At 34.3% G+C, this 17,286-nt stretch overlaps 2 protein-coding genes across 2 annotated transcripts; one reads left to right on the top strand and one right to left on the bottom strand.

The window, feature by feature from the left end:
- Positions 1-116: 116 nt before the first annotated feature.
- Positions 117-2,085, bottom strand: LOC6576708 (testis-specific serine/threonine-protein kinase 3). The gene is made up of 4 exons (XM_002002660.4): positions 1,796-2,085; positions 1,328-1,715; positions 959-1,269; positions 117-503 (listed from the first exon to the last, which is right to left on the bottom strand). Exons 1-4 carry the CDS (start codon positions 1,827-1,829, stop codon positions 247-249), a joined length of 990 nt encoding a protein of 329 aa, XP_002002696.1. The 5' UTR covers positions 1,830-2,085; the 3' UTR covers positions 117-246.
- Positions 2,086-8,121: 6,036 nt separating this feature from the next.
- LOC6576707 (odorant receptor 98a) lies at positions 8,122-9,756 on the top strand. The gene is made up of 3 exons (XM_032729321.2): positions 8,122-9,168; positions 9,228-9,585; positions 9,646-9,756. The coding sequence occupies exons 1-3, from the start codon at positions 8,402-8,404 to the stop codon at positions 9,718-9,720; spliced, it is 1,200 nt and encodes a 399-aa protein (XP_032585212.1). The 5' UTR covers positions 8,122-8,401; the 3' UTR covers positions 9,721-9,756.
- Positions 9,757-17,286: the final 7,530 nt, after the last annotated feature.

Here is a 17,286-nt window from a genome sequence, read left to right as displayed (position 1 = left end):
GTTGATATGCTAAATGGCCTATGTATAGGGACTACGATTTGATAGCTTTTGATTTCTCTTTCGAAAAGAAATTAAATAAATATATATTATATTATAAATTGTATATCTAAATAGGATTCAGTTAACACCTGTAGAAAGGTCACACTTTATTTCGGTCTAATTGTGCAGTTTTATTGACTAAAAATTTATATGAAATAAGTTTGTTGAATATTTGCTGCAACAGCGAGAACTAGGCTGACTCGGACATTATTTGGAGGACAGCCAAGGATCTTCTTTGATCTGGGGCACATTGTATCTGATTTTGACGGGGGCCAATATGTGCATGATCATGTGCTTGCACTCGCTGCTGGCTACCGGATTTTTGGGGAACACCAGCGATTGATTAATGCGCTTCAGCAGAATGTGCACGTTGGAGCCATCGTAGGGCAGGCGGCCAAAGACCATGGCATAGCAGACCACGCCGCAGGCCCAGATATCCGACATGAAAGGATCATAGGCAATGCCTGGGAGATATGAAGGCATATATGGAAATATGAATATATGAATATATGAATATATGAATATATGAATATATGAATATATGAATATATGAATATATGAATATATGAATATATGAATATATGAATATATGAATATATGAATATATGAATATATGAATATATGAATATATGAATATATGAATATATGAATATATGAATATATGAGTATATGAATATATGAATATATGAATATATGAATATATGAATATATGAATATTTGAATATTTGAATATATGAATATATGAATATATGAATATATGAATATATGAATATATGAATATATGAATATATGAATATATGAATATATGAATATATGAATATATGAATATTTGAATATATGAATATATGAATATATGAATATTTGAATATATGAATATATGAATATATTAACATATCAATATATCAATATATGAATATACCCTTTAGAATCTCTGGACTGGCATAGGCATAGCTCCCGCAAAAGGTCTTTGAGAGCACCACCTGGTTTTCGGCTGTGCGCGTGTCCTTGCGTGCGAACCCAAAGTCGATCAGCTTCAGGTTCCAGTTCTCATCGAGCAGTAGGTTCTCGCACTTGATATCGCGATGCACGACGCCCTTGCTGTGAATGTACTCAACGGCGCTGATCAGCTGCTTGAAGAGGGTGCGCGACTGCGGCTCATCCAGGAATTTCTTTTCGCGCACATAGTCGAGCAGAGTGCCGTTCTCTGCCAGCTGCATTATCAAATAGACTCTACAGGGGGGAATGATGGTAGGATTAGCCAGTCTATAGTCGAGTCTCACACACTTACCGGTGACTCGTCTCGATGCTTTGATAGAATGTAATCAGATTCTCATGATGCAGTCCCTTCACAGCCTCAATTTCGCGGGGCAGAAACTTTTGTGTGTATTCTGATGGCGCCTTCACTTTCGATATAATTTTGACGGCCACCCGCTTACCATACTCCTCGGAGAAGCCGATCTTCACTTTGGCATAGTTGCCCGTGCCAATCACTTTGCCCAGGATGATGCCATGCTCCTCGAGGATCGTCTTCTGTGCCTTGACCTTCTCATCTTTTGGCGGCGATGCGGTGGGCTTGGCCTGTTCCGATTTCTCGGTGTCAAATGTGTAGACTTTTTGCTCCGTGCGTCTGCCCGAGGCCTGATCGGTGACTAGATCTTGCGATGAATTTGATGTAACTGCAATTTACGTATGTGTGTGTGTGGGTTATATCTAAAGGTTATAGATGATTCAGTTTTATATAGCCGTCGATACTCACTTGGGTCACCCTTTCTTTTTGGCGCTGTCGCCATTTAAAATGGTCCACGAAAGTATTTGTTCTGTGCCAAACTGCGCCAGGATGTTACCGAGCTCGTCGAGTCCTGTTGCCGTGAAGAAACCAAAGTATCATTGAGAGCTTTACTTGAGCATAGTTGCTATAAAACTACAAAATTGAAAAACCCTGAATTTTTTTTCTTTTTCTTTCAGCTAAACGCTGTGACATTAAATTGACAACATTTTCGATTTTTCAATTTTTTGAATCGAACAACTCAATGTAGCTTGGGTGTTTTTCCAAATATTATAAACGAACAGGTTTTCATTATAATGAAAAAGGTATGTAACTATATATTCGGTTATCTATTGATTATATGAAACTAGAAAATTAGATTTCATTTAATGGAATCCTAATATAATAATAATTAATTATTCTGTATTCAATAACTTATAGAGTTCTCATGGCCATTTTCTTTATAAAATATGTAATATGGCTGAAATTATGATTGATAATATATCAAAGAACATATGATTTAAGCAGTTTTTGCCTATTTCATACTTATAAAATTGTAATTGAATAATAATAACACATAAATAATATATATTTGGCTTTATTTTCATTTACCATAGTCAATTAAACTAAAAAAAAGAAATTAGTAATAATTATGAATCTGCATATGCATAAAATATATATATAATATATACATGTCGTATGCTTAACTGATTCTAAATAGTTTTTAATAAAAATATCAATGTATTATAATTAAATTCTTTTTACAAACCAATTGAAAAATATATAAAAGAAGATAACTAAATTAGGTTTGAATATTATATGCATAAAGAAATTTTTATGTTTCATGTTAGTTGAATTTATTTATTACCTTAAATTACAATTATTAACTATTAGGTAAAATGTTATTATACTTATTTATATTGCTTTTATATATAATTTATTATGATAATTTTTATTATAATATAAAAATATAAAATAAAACAAATATGAATTAGGCTTAAGCGCTATTTATATAAAGATAAATTATAATTCATTTTAATTGAATTAAATAATTATTTCATAAAAAATATTCAGTTTGAAGGAAGCTGTAAAATTTAATTATAAATTTAGAATATATTATAATTAGTAATAATAATCTGTGTGCTTGTTGTCCTAATTCAGTTTTAAAAGTAATAAATAAGTAAAAATTCTTTGAACAGTCAAACTTGGCAATAATTGTAAAAAAAAAAAAAAAATAAACGACAAGAGAACAGCTTCAGTGGAATTCGGATAGAGAAATATGATATGGATGTACACGTTCATATATTTGCTTTTATACATATATTTTAAATTGAATTTATATGCTGGAGGCATTGCGGTTGCCGTGTTTATGCAGTTGCCAGTTGTGTAATAACTCAAGCAAAAATCAAATAAGCCCCAAAACCGAAACCACCTGGCAAAAGGCGATTCACCACAGTGTGTGTGTGTGTGTGTAAAATGGCCATAACTTTTACTGGGCGGCTCACTTTTTTTTTTTTTTTGGGCGCGCCCAGAAAAGCCCCTAGCCATTGGTTACCTACATTTTTACTTAACTTTCGGCGCTGTTTGAGTTTTGCTTTATGAAATTTTCACAATTTTTTTCAGTTTTCTTTTCCATTTTTATTTTTCCTGCATTACTTTTGCTTTTATTGTGCGGCTTGTCGCTGGCACGCCCCCACCGTCCAGTACGCCCATCAGCTTATGTTAAAGTAGCTTAAGGTCATTCGAGCGGTTTGTAAATTTCAATTGAAATGCTCGCAAATACAATCACACACACACACACACACAGTCACACACACACACACGCTCTCTCACGCCCACATATATTTATTTTTTGGTTTTCGGTTCTCGTTTCACCACTGCGTGCAAGTGAAATTTTATGTTTCATTTAAAATTGAAACGTAGCTGGCAGCAAAACAAAGTCGCCTGCAATTGGCAATGGAATTTAATACACAGACTACTGGCTCCTTGGCCCCTTGGCCGCTTGGCACCTACAGCTTGCCCGGTCTCCCTCCCTCCATCTCTCCCTCTCTCATTCTCTGCCCCTATCTCTCTCCCTCTCTACAGTGAGTGCTGTCCTCGCTTCAGTATTAAATAAAATATTTATAATTTCATAATGAAAAAGAGCAGCCTGCCAAAGATAATGCGAACAGTGGGCTATACTCTATCTTTTCATTTTTTGTATAATACCCGAGGCCAGCGCAGGTATTTGGACTTTCTGCTGAGATTTGTTGCAAGTTGTTGTAGTTGTTGTTGTTTCAGAGGATTAAAGTAGAAAATGTTAGTGTTAATTGAAAGTCAAATTGGGTCAATAAAAAAAAAATAAATAAAAAACAAAAATAATAATAATAATAAATAAAAAAAAAAATAAATAAAAAAAAAATAAATAAAAAAAAAATAAAAAAAAATAAATAAAAAAAAATATTAAGTCGCATTTAATTTTTTTTCTGCAGGTTGAAATAAAAAATTGAATTAAAAATGTTAATAAAAACTTTGGTCTTTAAATACAATATTATTATTTTTCTATGTATTTATTATTTTTTATTATATACTATTATTGTTATTTATATTTAAAAAAATATGCGTACTTAAATATTGTTTTTTATATAATGTAAATATGTTTAATTTAATTATTATACTTGTATATTTAAAAAGTTTGTATATAACTGATATATGTATATATATATTGTTATTCTTTTAAGTTTTTAGAATTTCTTTTTTTAATTCATAGAAGAAAGTCATTTCAAATAAGATTTTTATAACAAATATATATGTATTTATGAGTTATAATAATTCCCCTATTTAATTTGATATGTTTATTCCAATTTATATTTCTTTTCGTGCTTTCTCAATAACCTGATGAACTAATCAGTCTAGTCATTATTAGTCTTTCAATAATCAATTTTATATTCATATATATCTCATGGACAACTCCTATAAAGAGAACTTGATTTATAGTGTATCTAAAGTGCATTTTCCTGTCATATTCGGTGATTCTTGTTTTGTGGCCAAGTTGCCCGGACATTGCTACCTGTCGCCTTTTTCGCAGCATGCATGTTAATGCTCCGCCATTACGTTGATTTCACAATATCCTTGCACATCCTGTCCAGAGCACTGCAGGCTCAGCTTGGCTTGGCTCTGGAGCGTCCCGCAACGGAGCAGCACAATGTCAAAATTGTTTGTGGCAGTTGCCGCCGCAGCTGCGTTGCCAGCGGAAATGCCGCTACCCAGAGCAGAGACAGGGGGAGAGTGGGTGGGTGGGAGAGAGTGGGGAGTGAGGAGAGTGCCTTAACGATAAACAGGAATGGGAGTTGGCAAAGGGTGCCGCAGCTGAAGTATCCGGAGCACACACACACACACACACATACACACACACACACACATACACACACACACACACATACACAGACACACTCGCACACACGGCGCCTTCTTTTCTGGCATACGCAAAACTGGCAAAACTGCAAAAATGACAACTGAAATATGCGACGCTGTGCAAATTTGTGACTGAGTCGGCGGGACGGACATGTGTGTGGTGAGGGGGATGGGAGTGGGCGGGGGAGGGGATGGCAGGTGGATCTGTGCTGTGGTCTTTGATGCTGGCATTGTGGTTTATGTCACGCATCATCGTCAGCTGCTGCAGCACTCGCCGGCATTGCTTCAAGCTTCTTCGTTTGCCGTTTCTTCAGCATGCCAGAATGTTTGGCCAGTGCAGAGTTTGACTTATCGTTGGGCAGTTCATGGGCCGACGCCATCTACCGGCAGGAGTTAACAGTCGGTGACGTGTTTGTGCATAATGAGCCGCTTGCCGAGCCAGAGCTCGAGTCCGAGCACGGGTCCAGTCCAGTCGAGCCTTTGTTGTGGTGCTTGCATATATCCTTGCATACAACTGAGATGCCATTCATTTGTGGCAATTCTTGCCAGCCATAGGCTGTACCCATTGCCCGTTGCCCATTACCCAGGGCCGCTGGCTGCACCTGCTCTGCTCTGCTACGCCCTGAGCTCTTCGCTCCCATCGTTTTTTTACTCATTCGCTTAAGCCGTTGCTCGACTCTGCTCGTCTCTGCCTTTCTGGCAGTTGTTCTGTCATTAACATCACTCGACATTTTATTTTGTGTGTATAAAAAATGAACAGAAACAACAACAACGACAACAGCAGCAACAGCTTCTCCAACGGTCAGAAATAATCGCAATGCAAATCTTTATGCAACGGAAATGAGAACGAAAGAGCTGCAGAAACTGCACAGAATAATCATAGGGCAACACACACACACCCACACATAAGGGGCGTGTGCATATCCAAGGGATATGCTCTGCAGAGCACCAGAGATATTCATTTCTCTTAGTTGCATATTTATACTTGCTCAAAGAAATGAGAAGAGTATATCAGTTTTGTTGAATACCAATTTGGCGAGCTGAAGGAATATTAAACATTGATAGAAATAGAGATTTGAGTTTCCTATATACATTCATTGATATGAGGAAGCGCGACAAATTAGCCTTATTAATCTTTATTACATTTAAGCTTATTTAAATATTTTAATTATTCCGGGTTGGTGGTTATTATTGGAAAGTTTGTTTTCCTTAGGCTATAGAGTATATATTTAGAAAAAATTGATTTATCTTTAAGTCGACTATATTTTTTGCAATATTAATAATTATATCCTTATTACAAAAATATTTTTTATTTATTTTATTTGTAATAAGGATCGATTTTTCAGGTAGATCAGCCAATTTTAATAATTGAAAAACTGAAAATTTCTTTTGGATTGTGAACAGGTATTATGCAGTTAAAAACACTCGATAGCAATGGTCTTCAGTTGTTTTGCTTTCAAATAGGGCGAAAAGGTGTTGAATTTCAGATTCGTAAAATTTCAATATTTTTGCATATTTGCTTAACAAGTTATTAATGCAGTTGCAGAACCTTTTAAGAACTTGCTTTTAATAAAATTCAACTTGAAAATCAAATATTCTGTTTAAAGACATTTCTTTAAGAAACACTCAACTGTTTGCCCCCGAACGAATGGGGAGGAATTCGTTAACTCAAATGTTGGCTTCGCCCATGCGAACCGATGCCAATTTTCCCAATAACAAAGACATTTGAATATGTAAACAATTGACATATAACAGCAAATCTTCATATAAATAATTGAGGGGCAATTAAGATATTTTGCACTGGTGGATAGGGTGATGATATATTGCTGTGAATTTTGCAAGAGCAATTGGAAAGGATAGAGATTTTAAATTCGAAGTAGATGGCGTAGAAAGATAGATCAATGTTGTTTTATTATATCCGTAATCCATTTTCGATGAGAAATCAGGGTATAATGGTTTTGTTAAAAGTTTGCAACAGGGAGAAGGAGACGTGGCAGACCCACCAAAGTATACATATTCTTGATCAGGGCGACGAGCTGAGTCGATTTAGCCCTGGCCGTCCGTCCATGGGTTCGTCTGTCCGTATGTATGAACGCGTCGATCTCAGAAGAGAGACTTGAAATTTTTTGAAAATGTCCGTATATATAGCACGGATATCTAGCTTATCTCCAAGAATCGATAGCTCATTCCGTAATTTTCTTTTTTCGAACAAAAACGTTTTGTTTCTTTTTCGATTTTTGTTATTATTTACCCGCCACCCTAATATCAACCCCTCACCCCTCTATTTGTATAAAGCGTATTCCTAATACTAACAACTTGTGCTTTGGCAAATGCATGCCTTTAAATAATACAATCACAATCTAAAAGATTCATGAAGAAAGTCCATTCACAAGAAAAGTTATCAAACTATTAAGTTCCCATGTATTCCCACACTGCAGCCCATGCGTGTTTATGCGTGCGTGCCTATGTAAATGTGTGCAAGCAGAAAGACGCGAAGACCTATTGAAATATCAGTTTCTCGAAGGGTTCAGGGGATCTCGAAGTCGAGTTTCGACTAGAGCATTCTTACTTGTTTTTTGTTCCACCTGTCTGTCATTAATATATCTAAATACTATATGCAATATTAGTTTCTCTCTTCATTATATTAAAGATACTCGCTCTTTATTATGTTTTCTATGTCTTACATGTAAAAAGTTATCTTGAATGCTTTTCTATATTCCACTATTCTTGCGTATTAAGGGCATTCCCTTTTCTTCATATTTTTGGCAGTTTCAATTTAATATCATTAAAATTTTTGAGATAAATTAGTAAAGGTCTAAGCTTTAGTAATATTAAGGGCATTCCCTCTTTCGCAAGTTCTATATATTTGATCATTGTAATATTAATTAGCCTTCACGCAAATAAATAAGATATATTAATAGAGTATATACACTTTTTAGTTCAACCTTATTAAGGGTATTCCCAGTTCGGCACATGCCAAACAGCTGCTCCATCTTACACGTTTTCCACTGGGCTCAACATATAAAATTATTAATATTTTAAATCTATAGTATTACTGTTATATAGCTTGCAATTAATTACCGCTGCAGGGGAGTGCCTATATAAAGGGCTTTCCGTCAAATTGCCAGCAATAGTTGGAACTAGTTCTGGTTGCGTCTGTCGTCTGTTGTCTGGGAATTCGGAAACTATTTGTGAAAAGTGAAAATGTTTTTCAGGTATTTGAGGGAGCCGACGGCAACGGATCTGATGCCAAGTCGCGATGGCTTCAAGTACTTGGAGTACGGAATGATGGCCTTGGGCTGGGTGCCGCAGGCGATCGATAAGAAATATCTGTGCATCTACAGGATGTGGACGATGTTCGTGATTATGTTGGCTGGCTATTTGCCCGTTGGCCTGTGCATTACCTATGTGAAGGAGTTTAGCACGTTTACGCCCGGAGAGCTGTTCACCTCCCTGCAGGCGGGCTTCAATGCGCCGGCCGCCTTCACCCGTGGCGTGATATCCTTCCTGAATATCTGGCGCCTGATGGAGCTGAAGAAGCTGCTGGATGAGATCGACAAGCGTTGCGTAACGGAAGAGGAACGCATTCGCGTCCATCGTGCCGTCATCCGTGGCAACAAGATTTATCTGCTATATCAGTTCACCTACTCGATCTTCGTGACCCTCACGTACCTAACGTCGGTGTGCCGCGGCCTGACCCCCTGGCGTGTGTATAACCACTTCATAGACTGGCGAGATGGGCCGTGGAGTCTGTTGAGCGCCTCCTTTATCGAATACATTATCATGTCCTCTGGCGTTTACTTTAATCAAATGACCGACGTTTATCCACTGATCTTTGGCTTTGCCCTGCGCTCGCATCTCCAACTACTTTGCACACGGATCGAAAATCTGCGCACCAATCCCGCGATGTCCGAGGAGCAGAACTATTTCGCGTTCAGTGGCTGCATCGAAGACCACAAGCTAATACTGAAGTAGCCTCAAGTAGTGCCTATTCCTTGTGCAGAATATATTTAATTGATTGTTTCTCTAGGATTTGCGATCTCATGCGACCCTACATATCGCAAACGACATTCGTGCAGTTCCTATTCGTTGGGCTGCTCTTCGGCCTCACCATGATCAACTTAATGTTCTTCGCGGATCTGTGGATGGGCCTCGCTTCGATTGCCTACATCATTGCGCTCTTTTTTCAGACATTTCCATTCTGTTTCACTTGCAATCTGATCGAAAGCGACTGCGAGAACTTGGCCTTGGCATTGTTTCAATCGAAATGGATCGATGCGCCGCGCCCATATAAGTCGGCCCTGATCTACTTTCTGCAGAATGTTCAGCAATCGATACGATTCACAGCGGGCTCCATATTCCCCATCAGCCTCGACACCAATATTAAAGTGAGATAGCAAATTTGTGTCTTTCCTTGGGCAGAAATGATGATGAAATTACTTTTATAGGTCGCCAAGTTGGCATTCTCAGTCGTAACATTCGTGAAGCAAATGAACATTGCAGAAAAATTGAAGACGACATAAAGTGGCTCAAGATGCTATGCATGAATGTATATTTTGTATCGCAATATATAGTAGAGTATATATGATGAATATGCCTATTATTATTATAGAATAATTAGCGTTTTTAAATATGAAATTGTTTATTTATTTATTTTTTTAGTATTTATTTATTTATTTAATTTTCACGATTTTCGAATTAGTATTACTGTTGAATTTTGAATTTTGTGACATTCTTATGAAAAGTAACATAGCATCAATTACTTTTTGCTTACAAAATCTCTTTGAAATTTGATTTATATATGTTGTGTTCTTTTTTTTATTTATTTTTTATTTTTTTTTTATCTTTAGTTGAATATTTAAACTTAAACTTTTTTCTACTAGACAAAAGCACTTAGAGCTGAATCGGAAATAAATAAAAAATATTTCCAATAATATAATATTAATAAATATTGCTAGTCCTCTAATCATTACTACATTATTTATTATAATTAGGTAATATCAAAATTATATTTCATTATTTTACATATTTAACTATCAATTAAATATATCAAAACTATATTTCATAGATTTGACATTATTAACATTTCCTATCACTCAATTTATAATATATATAATTTATAATTTGCATATTATTAACATTCCTCAACACAACCCGCAATAGAGGCAGGTTGACATGGTTGAACTGAAAATGAAAAAGAGAATTTTCAATTTATTTATATATTGCAATTTTCTGTTACAAATAAATTACAATAAAAATATGAAAGATGTGGCAAATGTCAATTGAGATTTGATTGGAAATAGTTTATAAATTGAAGAGGATAAATCACTCTCATCATGAAAAGGGTATTAAAGAGCTTTTATTTTTGAAATATTAAAGAAGTAATTTACAGTAAAATTAAGCGATAACTTGTCTTTTAACCAAATCTGTTTATGAAATATATCAAATTATTATTCAAATCATATTCATCAAAGATTAATTAATGTGGCTTGGGCTTCTTTATTGGTAAATTCACTGTTGGCTTTTTAGTGAATTTCTAGAAAATATATAACTTAAGTATATACCGTTGTGCTTATAGGAAAAAGTAGTTCAAATCACATACTAAATTGTTTTAAATCTTTCAACAATTTACATACTAAATTGTTTTTAATCTTTCAACAATTTACATACTAACAACTACAAGTTCGCATTCAGCGAAAGAAGTAGGGAATACTTTTTTTTTTTTTTTTTTATTTGGAATCTGTCTTGTACAAAACAATAAGCAAATCTTTAAACTATAACTATAAATAACTGGATGGTTTGAACTTCAACGAGATCAATCCATAAATTTACATATTTACATATTTATAGCTTATCTACTAGTAACTCTAACTAACTCTCTACTAGTCTACTTTCTATTTAGGAATACCTCCGTTATTTCTTAGCTCTCAATCTCCAACTCTCATTTCTTATGATGCCTATCAATTGCCGTTTAGCTTGATAGCATTCAATAAATAAATATTTATATATATCAATATTGTCAAAGCGAATCTCTTGCCAAAAATAGATTTTCATATCAAAACATATAAAGCTATTGCCCACAACAGTTGGCCAAGAAGATGCAGAGCAAAAATGATGTCAAATTGTGGCTACTTTCAAATGCGCAGCTTTGAGGCAGACAAAGCCGAGTCGAGCAGAGTCGAGCAGAGGGAAAAATGCAAAGCTAAAGCCAAAGCCAAAGCCTTGTGTAATCCCAGTGGCGAAAGGGTCTGCTCGTAGACGACATAACTTCTTTTTGGCATAATAAAATATTTCTATTTTGGCACTTGTCCAGACCGAGCCGAAAACAAAAACAAAAAGCAAAAACAACAACAACAATAACAAGCCCGAACAAGGCAAACAAACAAGCGAGACGAGAACAACAGGAGATGAAGTGGACTTGGAACTGGCTGCTGGGCCTGGCTATGGCCATGACAGCGCCTAAAGTAGCAGCAGTCAATGCAGTCAAGTGGCCGGCCTCACGGCCCGGCTAAGATGTCCTTGTGGCCAGGCTCCAATATCCTGCAGCGGGGCGAGACAGCCTGTCAAGTTCAAGAATTAGGAAAAAATATTTAAACAAACTCAGCCAGAGAAATCAAAACAATAATAATAATGTGAATGTCTATAAGACAGACTGAGTGTGTGTGTGAGTGAGTGCTTGTTTTTTCATGTCCTGAATTCTATGAAAGTGGCTAAGTAGGGTATCATGGTCTTTATGCAAATGCTTGTAGCAGAAGCAAGAAGAAGCAAGGCTCTGTAGTTTGCATACTCTTGAATAGAATCAACAGAGGAGAGGCTGTGGCTATTGTTTATCTGTAGGCGTGCGAACTACAGGCTGTCCGAGTTTCAGTTCCTTCGACTCTTATATCCGCACACGGTATACGGTATAGTTGTCTGACGCTATGACTACCCAAATTTTCAGTTCATTCGATGGTATGTCCATTCGATGTTATCCCCGCTCGGACTTCAGTTCGTTTAACTTGTATGCTCTCTGCGGATAGACGTAGCTGTAGGTCTCTCTACTCGAATCTTGAACGTGTTGATCTTTGAGCCTCTAAGAGACCATTAGTAGACCATTCTATAACACTTGATAAGATGCTTATATGTATACCCTATGACTGATGATCTCTATGATCTCTAAATCTAGTCTTTAAGTTATTGCTATGAATTCAGAATTATTATTCAGAATTAAAAATTGCTTTCAGCTCAAGGACTACAATAAATTGGATATATGATTTCACAAGAAGTACAACAAACTCCTTTACCATTTGTTAAAGAGATATTAAGTAGTAGTCATAGCAATAGATATAGACTCAACACAGTAGAGTACCGATAATTTGAAATGGCAAGATGATCTGTTTTTTTTTTTTTCAATTTACAGAAATTTAAATTATCGATAATTATTGAGAACGAATTTTTTAGAATAGATAGATTTTTTTCCCATTTATTGCGATTTTCGATCTAACGTGGTACAGATTATGTTAGCTAAGATCAATTTGATATATAGTTAATCATGAAGTACAACAAAACGCTATATATCCTTTACCTTCTATTTGATAAAGAAATATTAAGTAACAGAGCTTAAGACTTTTATATTATTTTATGTGTATACTAATATGAAGCTAAAATGTCTAGCACATTATCTAATTACAGGGCATCTCGACACTGGGACACTCTCTGCACTCCAGAGCACTCTTACTTCTTTAGTTGGGGCTCGTCTGGCAGCTTTCCCGAGTCTCTGTCTGGCTGTCATGATTTTATTTGCATGCAGGCGCGTGTCAATGTAAACTATGAGCCCCAGACGCGTTCGCCATGCCCGCTCATTGCAATAGCCTCACCGCCCCGCCCCACCCCGTCACGCCCCTTGTAGCAACTCCTTCCAGAGTCGCGTTCAGTGAAGCGTTGTTGGCTACATTTTTGGCAGTCAGCCGAGAACTATGCAATGTCTGCCCTTCAGCAGTGAATTCCTTTACCTCCTCTGCTCTATGGAAACTGTGCAGCGTTTGCTTCAATTTAATAGATTTTTAGGCATTTCAAATTTGTTTTTTCACTTGCCACTTTTTTGGCATTTTTTGCATTTAAATGTTTGTTGGCAAAAATGCATTTAAATTCATGGATTGCAAATAAAAGAGTCATACGAACCGGTAGAGGTAGCTCGCGAATTCTGCAAAATGCATTTATTTATATATCAACAGCTGCTGCAGCCAAAACAACAAAAATCTTTCCAAAAAATCGCAAATATTCAGGAGTCGAATTTATAGTTACTCTAAATTTAGGCAGTAAATATAAATATAGCTGCAACTTGAAATTTGTATTCATTGTTAAAGCTACAAAATCTTATTTATTAAAGGCAATTTAAGAGATAACTACAATTATGTATAAATATATTACTATTATATAAGGTTATACCATTATTTTTTTATTTTATTTAATATCTTTCACTTTATAATTTTTATATTCCAATCTTTGTATTTTATGCTTTCCAGATGTGTAATGTAATTTAATTAATGTTTTTCTGTTTTCAGTTTACTTATGCCAGAGAATGGAAACAAATAGATCCAAAAATGGGATAGGCATTGGAAAATGATATATAATATACATATATATTTACAACTTTATTCATATAGAAGGCAGAGTAAGTAATACAACTATTACTATCAGTTTATAATGCTATCTGAAATCTAAAAATACTTTTTAAGGATGTAGCTTTTAAATCTACTATATACAAAAATTAAAATCTTTGGACAATGAATTATTATTTACAATTTCCTGCTTTGTCTTTCTAATTCTAATGCATAAAATTTGAAAAAAGGTTTGATGTAATATTTTGTAAATCTTTTATTTGGTCAACACAAACCTATTTATATCACCCACAACTTTTAGTCTTTACAAGGTTTTAAAGTTTCCTGATGAAACATAACCAAAAATGATTCAACGTCTTACAAAAAAAATTTTTTTTGTGACTATTCTTAATCGTTTTAAAATATAATTTTAATATGTAAATATTTAATATTTTTATTTTTAGGAGCACTTAGTTAAAACTTTATGTATTACTTATATTTTTTGATAAAAAAAATTCTTTTATACTATACTATATACTATATAAGTATGTACTTTATATACTTTCCATATTCGAACTGATATGAAATCATGTTTCATATATAAAAACAGAGTTAATAATACATAATCTCTAATTAGATACTCTTTCTCAGAGCTATTGTATTTATTTTTGAAACATATAATAATCTGATATCAAAACTAATTGTGTTCATTAAAATAATTCGCATTTACAAATTATTTGTGGGATTTCATTTAAATTTTGGCAATTTGTTCTGCTTTATGTGTAGATGTATAAATAAATGTGTGTGTGTAATAAATACTATCAACATTTGAGTCTAATTAGTTTATGTCTCACTGCTCTTCAATCAATGGCCAAATAAATTCATTTTGTTGACTATAAATTAACTGTAATGTAGGTCAGAGCCATCGTACTATATGATGCTTTTAGGTAAAGGGTATAAAATCATTTTTGGTAGGTCGCAGCCCACACAGAGCGAAAGAGAGAGAGAGAGAGAGAGACAGAGGTAGTAGGTATAAGAGTGAGTCGGCCAGTGAAATACTGAAATACTGAACAGAGGAAAGCAACATAAATTAATATTCAGTTAAAAATGTGCAAATATTTTACACGCATGTCGTTTATTGTTGTTGTTGTTGTTGATTTTCATTATCTTCTGTATTTGTTCTTTTTTTATTATATACAGCTCATATGCTCGTGCATTTTTGGAAGTGCTAAAGGATTGCGAATGCAACAGATCTGCTCCTTCTCTCTTCATCTCCCTCCGTCTCCCTCTCTCTCTCTCTCTCCATTTCTCTCTTTCTCTTTACCTATTTATGTATTTCTTTTGCTGCTCTTTATTTTCTTGTCGTTTTAAATTTATGAATTATTTGCACTGAATTTATGAAATGTAAATGTTGTTATAGTCGTTGCTGTTGTTGTTCTTGTTGTAACTGTTGTTGGGCTGTGTAAATTGCTGTTGCATACTTTCTGGCAGCGACTTATCTGCATTGCCTGCATTTTGTCCTGGGCCCGAGGTTATTTACATGCATTTCAGCTATAAATTAACCCGCTCTTTTCTCCACTCGAAAAAATATTAAAATAAAATACAAAAATTAAAACAACAGCAGCCATCAAGTATATCAATAAGTATGCAAAATATTTGGTCTGATTTATGCAAATGTTTGCAAATTACAACAACAATAAGCACATGCACACACACCCACACACATGCACATATGTGGTTAATTAAAAATTCATAGAATATTACATAAAGTAGGCAACTAATATTCATAGTTTCAAGTTTGCACTCAGCCAGAAACTCAAAGACCCACTTAATAATCAACCCAGCCGCAGGTTTGAGGCCAGGCGGCATACGAATTGCCTAAAAAGATAAACGAACCGCAAACTAAGTACCCTCTGCCCTTGTCAAGCCCACCCCACACCCACACAGAGAGAGAGAGAGAGAGAGAGAGAGAGAGACACACATGCTGGTCGGCATTATGAGCTCATTAATTATTCATAAATATTGCTTTACGCAATTAGTTAATTCCAGGATTGATTGATTTACTTTTGTCTGCATATGCTTAAGCTTTTCAGCTATTGCTATCTCTGTTGTCTCCCGTATGTTGCTCTGTCTCTGTTTGGCTTGTTCTCGGCTCTATTGTGGCATCTCTCGATGATTTGTGTCATCTTGTTGCTGTCTTTGTTGTTGTTGTTGTTGTTGTTGTTGTTGAGGCATTGTCTTCGTGGTTGTCGTTTCAAGGCAAATAGTTCGCACAGCTAACGACAAAATGCCATAAATGCTTTTGCCGTCTTGTATTTGTATAGCCCCATGGCTAGGGGTATATTGGATAAGAGCAGCAGCCACCTGCTCCCATCTATGTGGGTGGGTGGACAAATGACTCTCTGTGTGTGCGGTTCAATGGCTGTGTCTATGTATGGGCATGCGTGTGTGTCTGTGTGTGTGTTTCATAGTTTTGAGGCGCTTTGAAGTTAAATGTGCGAACGGACACAATACAGAGATATGTACATATATTTGTGAGATAACTGAGCACATCACATAAATTCAGAAATATTGATCGATGCGAGTATATTTTTGATCTATCAATATCAATTATCCGAGCAACTTCAAATGATAACTTTTGGTTACTTTTTTAAGTCGATTCCTTTTTTATAAATTACGGAATTCAACAGAAATAATAATAAATGCGATTTTCTATATATATAAAATAATATTATTTATAAAATCTGTAATATTTTTATATAATTACAGATTTAATATAGTTATATATTTACCTCAGGTAATTTGTATTAATATTTATAATTAGTTTATAAAATTATATAAAAAATATTTAATTTGAGTATATAAACAAATTTTCAATAGAAATATATTTACGAATATGTATTAAAAAAAATTTATAAAATTAAAATGAAATAAACCCTATATATTTATGTATATTAGTAAATAAAAAATATATATATTTTTAAAATATGCGGTATCAATCTCTAAAAAGTATTTAAGCATCATATATCTATATAAGATGTTTCCTCATAAATAAGTTTATTCTCCTTAATGGCTTTTATCTACTCAGATTGAAAAAGTTATTTTATTTTAGATATGAACATAATATATATAATATAATAAATAGAATGTAATACATTTAAAAAATTGAATTTCAAAAATGTTATCATCAAATCTTCATAATATTTTTATACAATTTATAATAAAATTGTAAGTAGTTGTATACAAGGTTTAATAAACTATTCAATAAGTATACTTTATGTATAAATATATATTTTTATAGGCCTGTAAGTACAACTATCAGAAATATAAACCCATAAAAGATTTCTTTATAATTTTCCTGAAACGATAACACTTTAACACAGTCTTATATTATTATTTATATTCCCATTTATATATATATTTATATATACACATACATATAAGTCGTGCATTCATGCATCTGCGTTTACAGATGAGCTAATCAACAAATTAGATTCAAATTAATAAAAT

The sequence above is a fragment of the Drosophila mojavensis genome, unplaced genomic scaffold (assembly GCF_018153725.1).
Source record: "Drosophila mojavensis isolate 15081-1352.22 unplaced genomic scaffold, ASM1815372v1 contig_36, whole genome shotgun sequence".
In the NCBI taxonomy this organism is placed as follows: domain Eukaryota; kingdom Metazoa; phylum Arthropoda; class Insecta; order Diptera; family Drosophilidae; genus Drosophila; species Drosophila mojavensis.
This window is presented reverse-complemented; position numbering and strand designations above follow the sequence as displayed.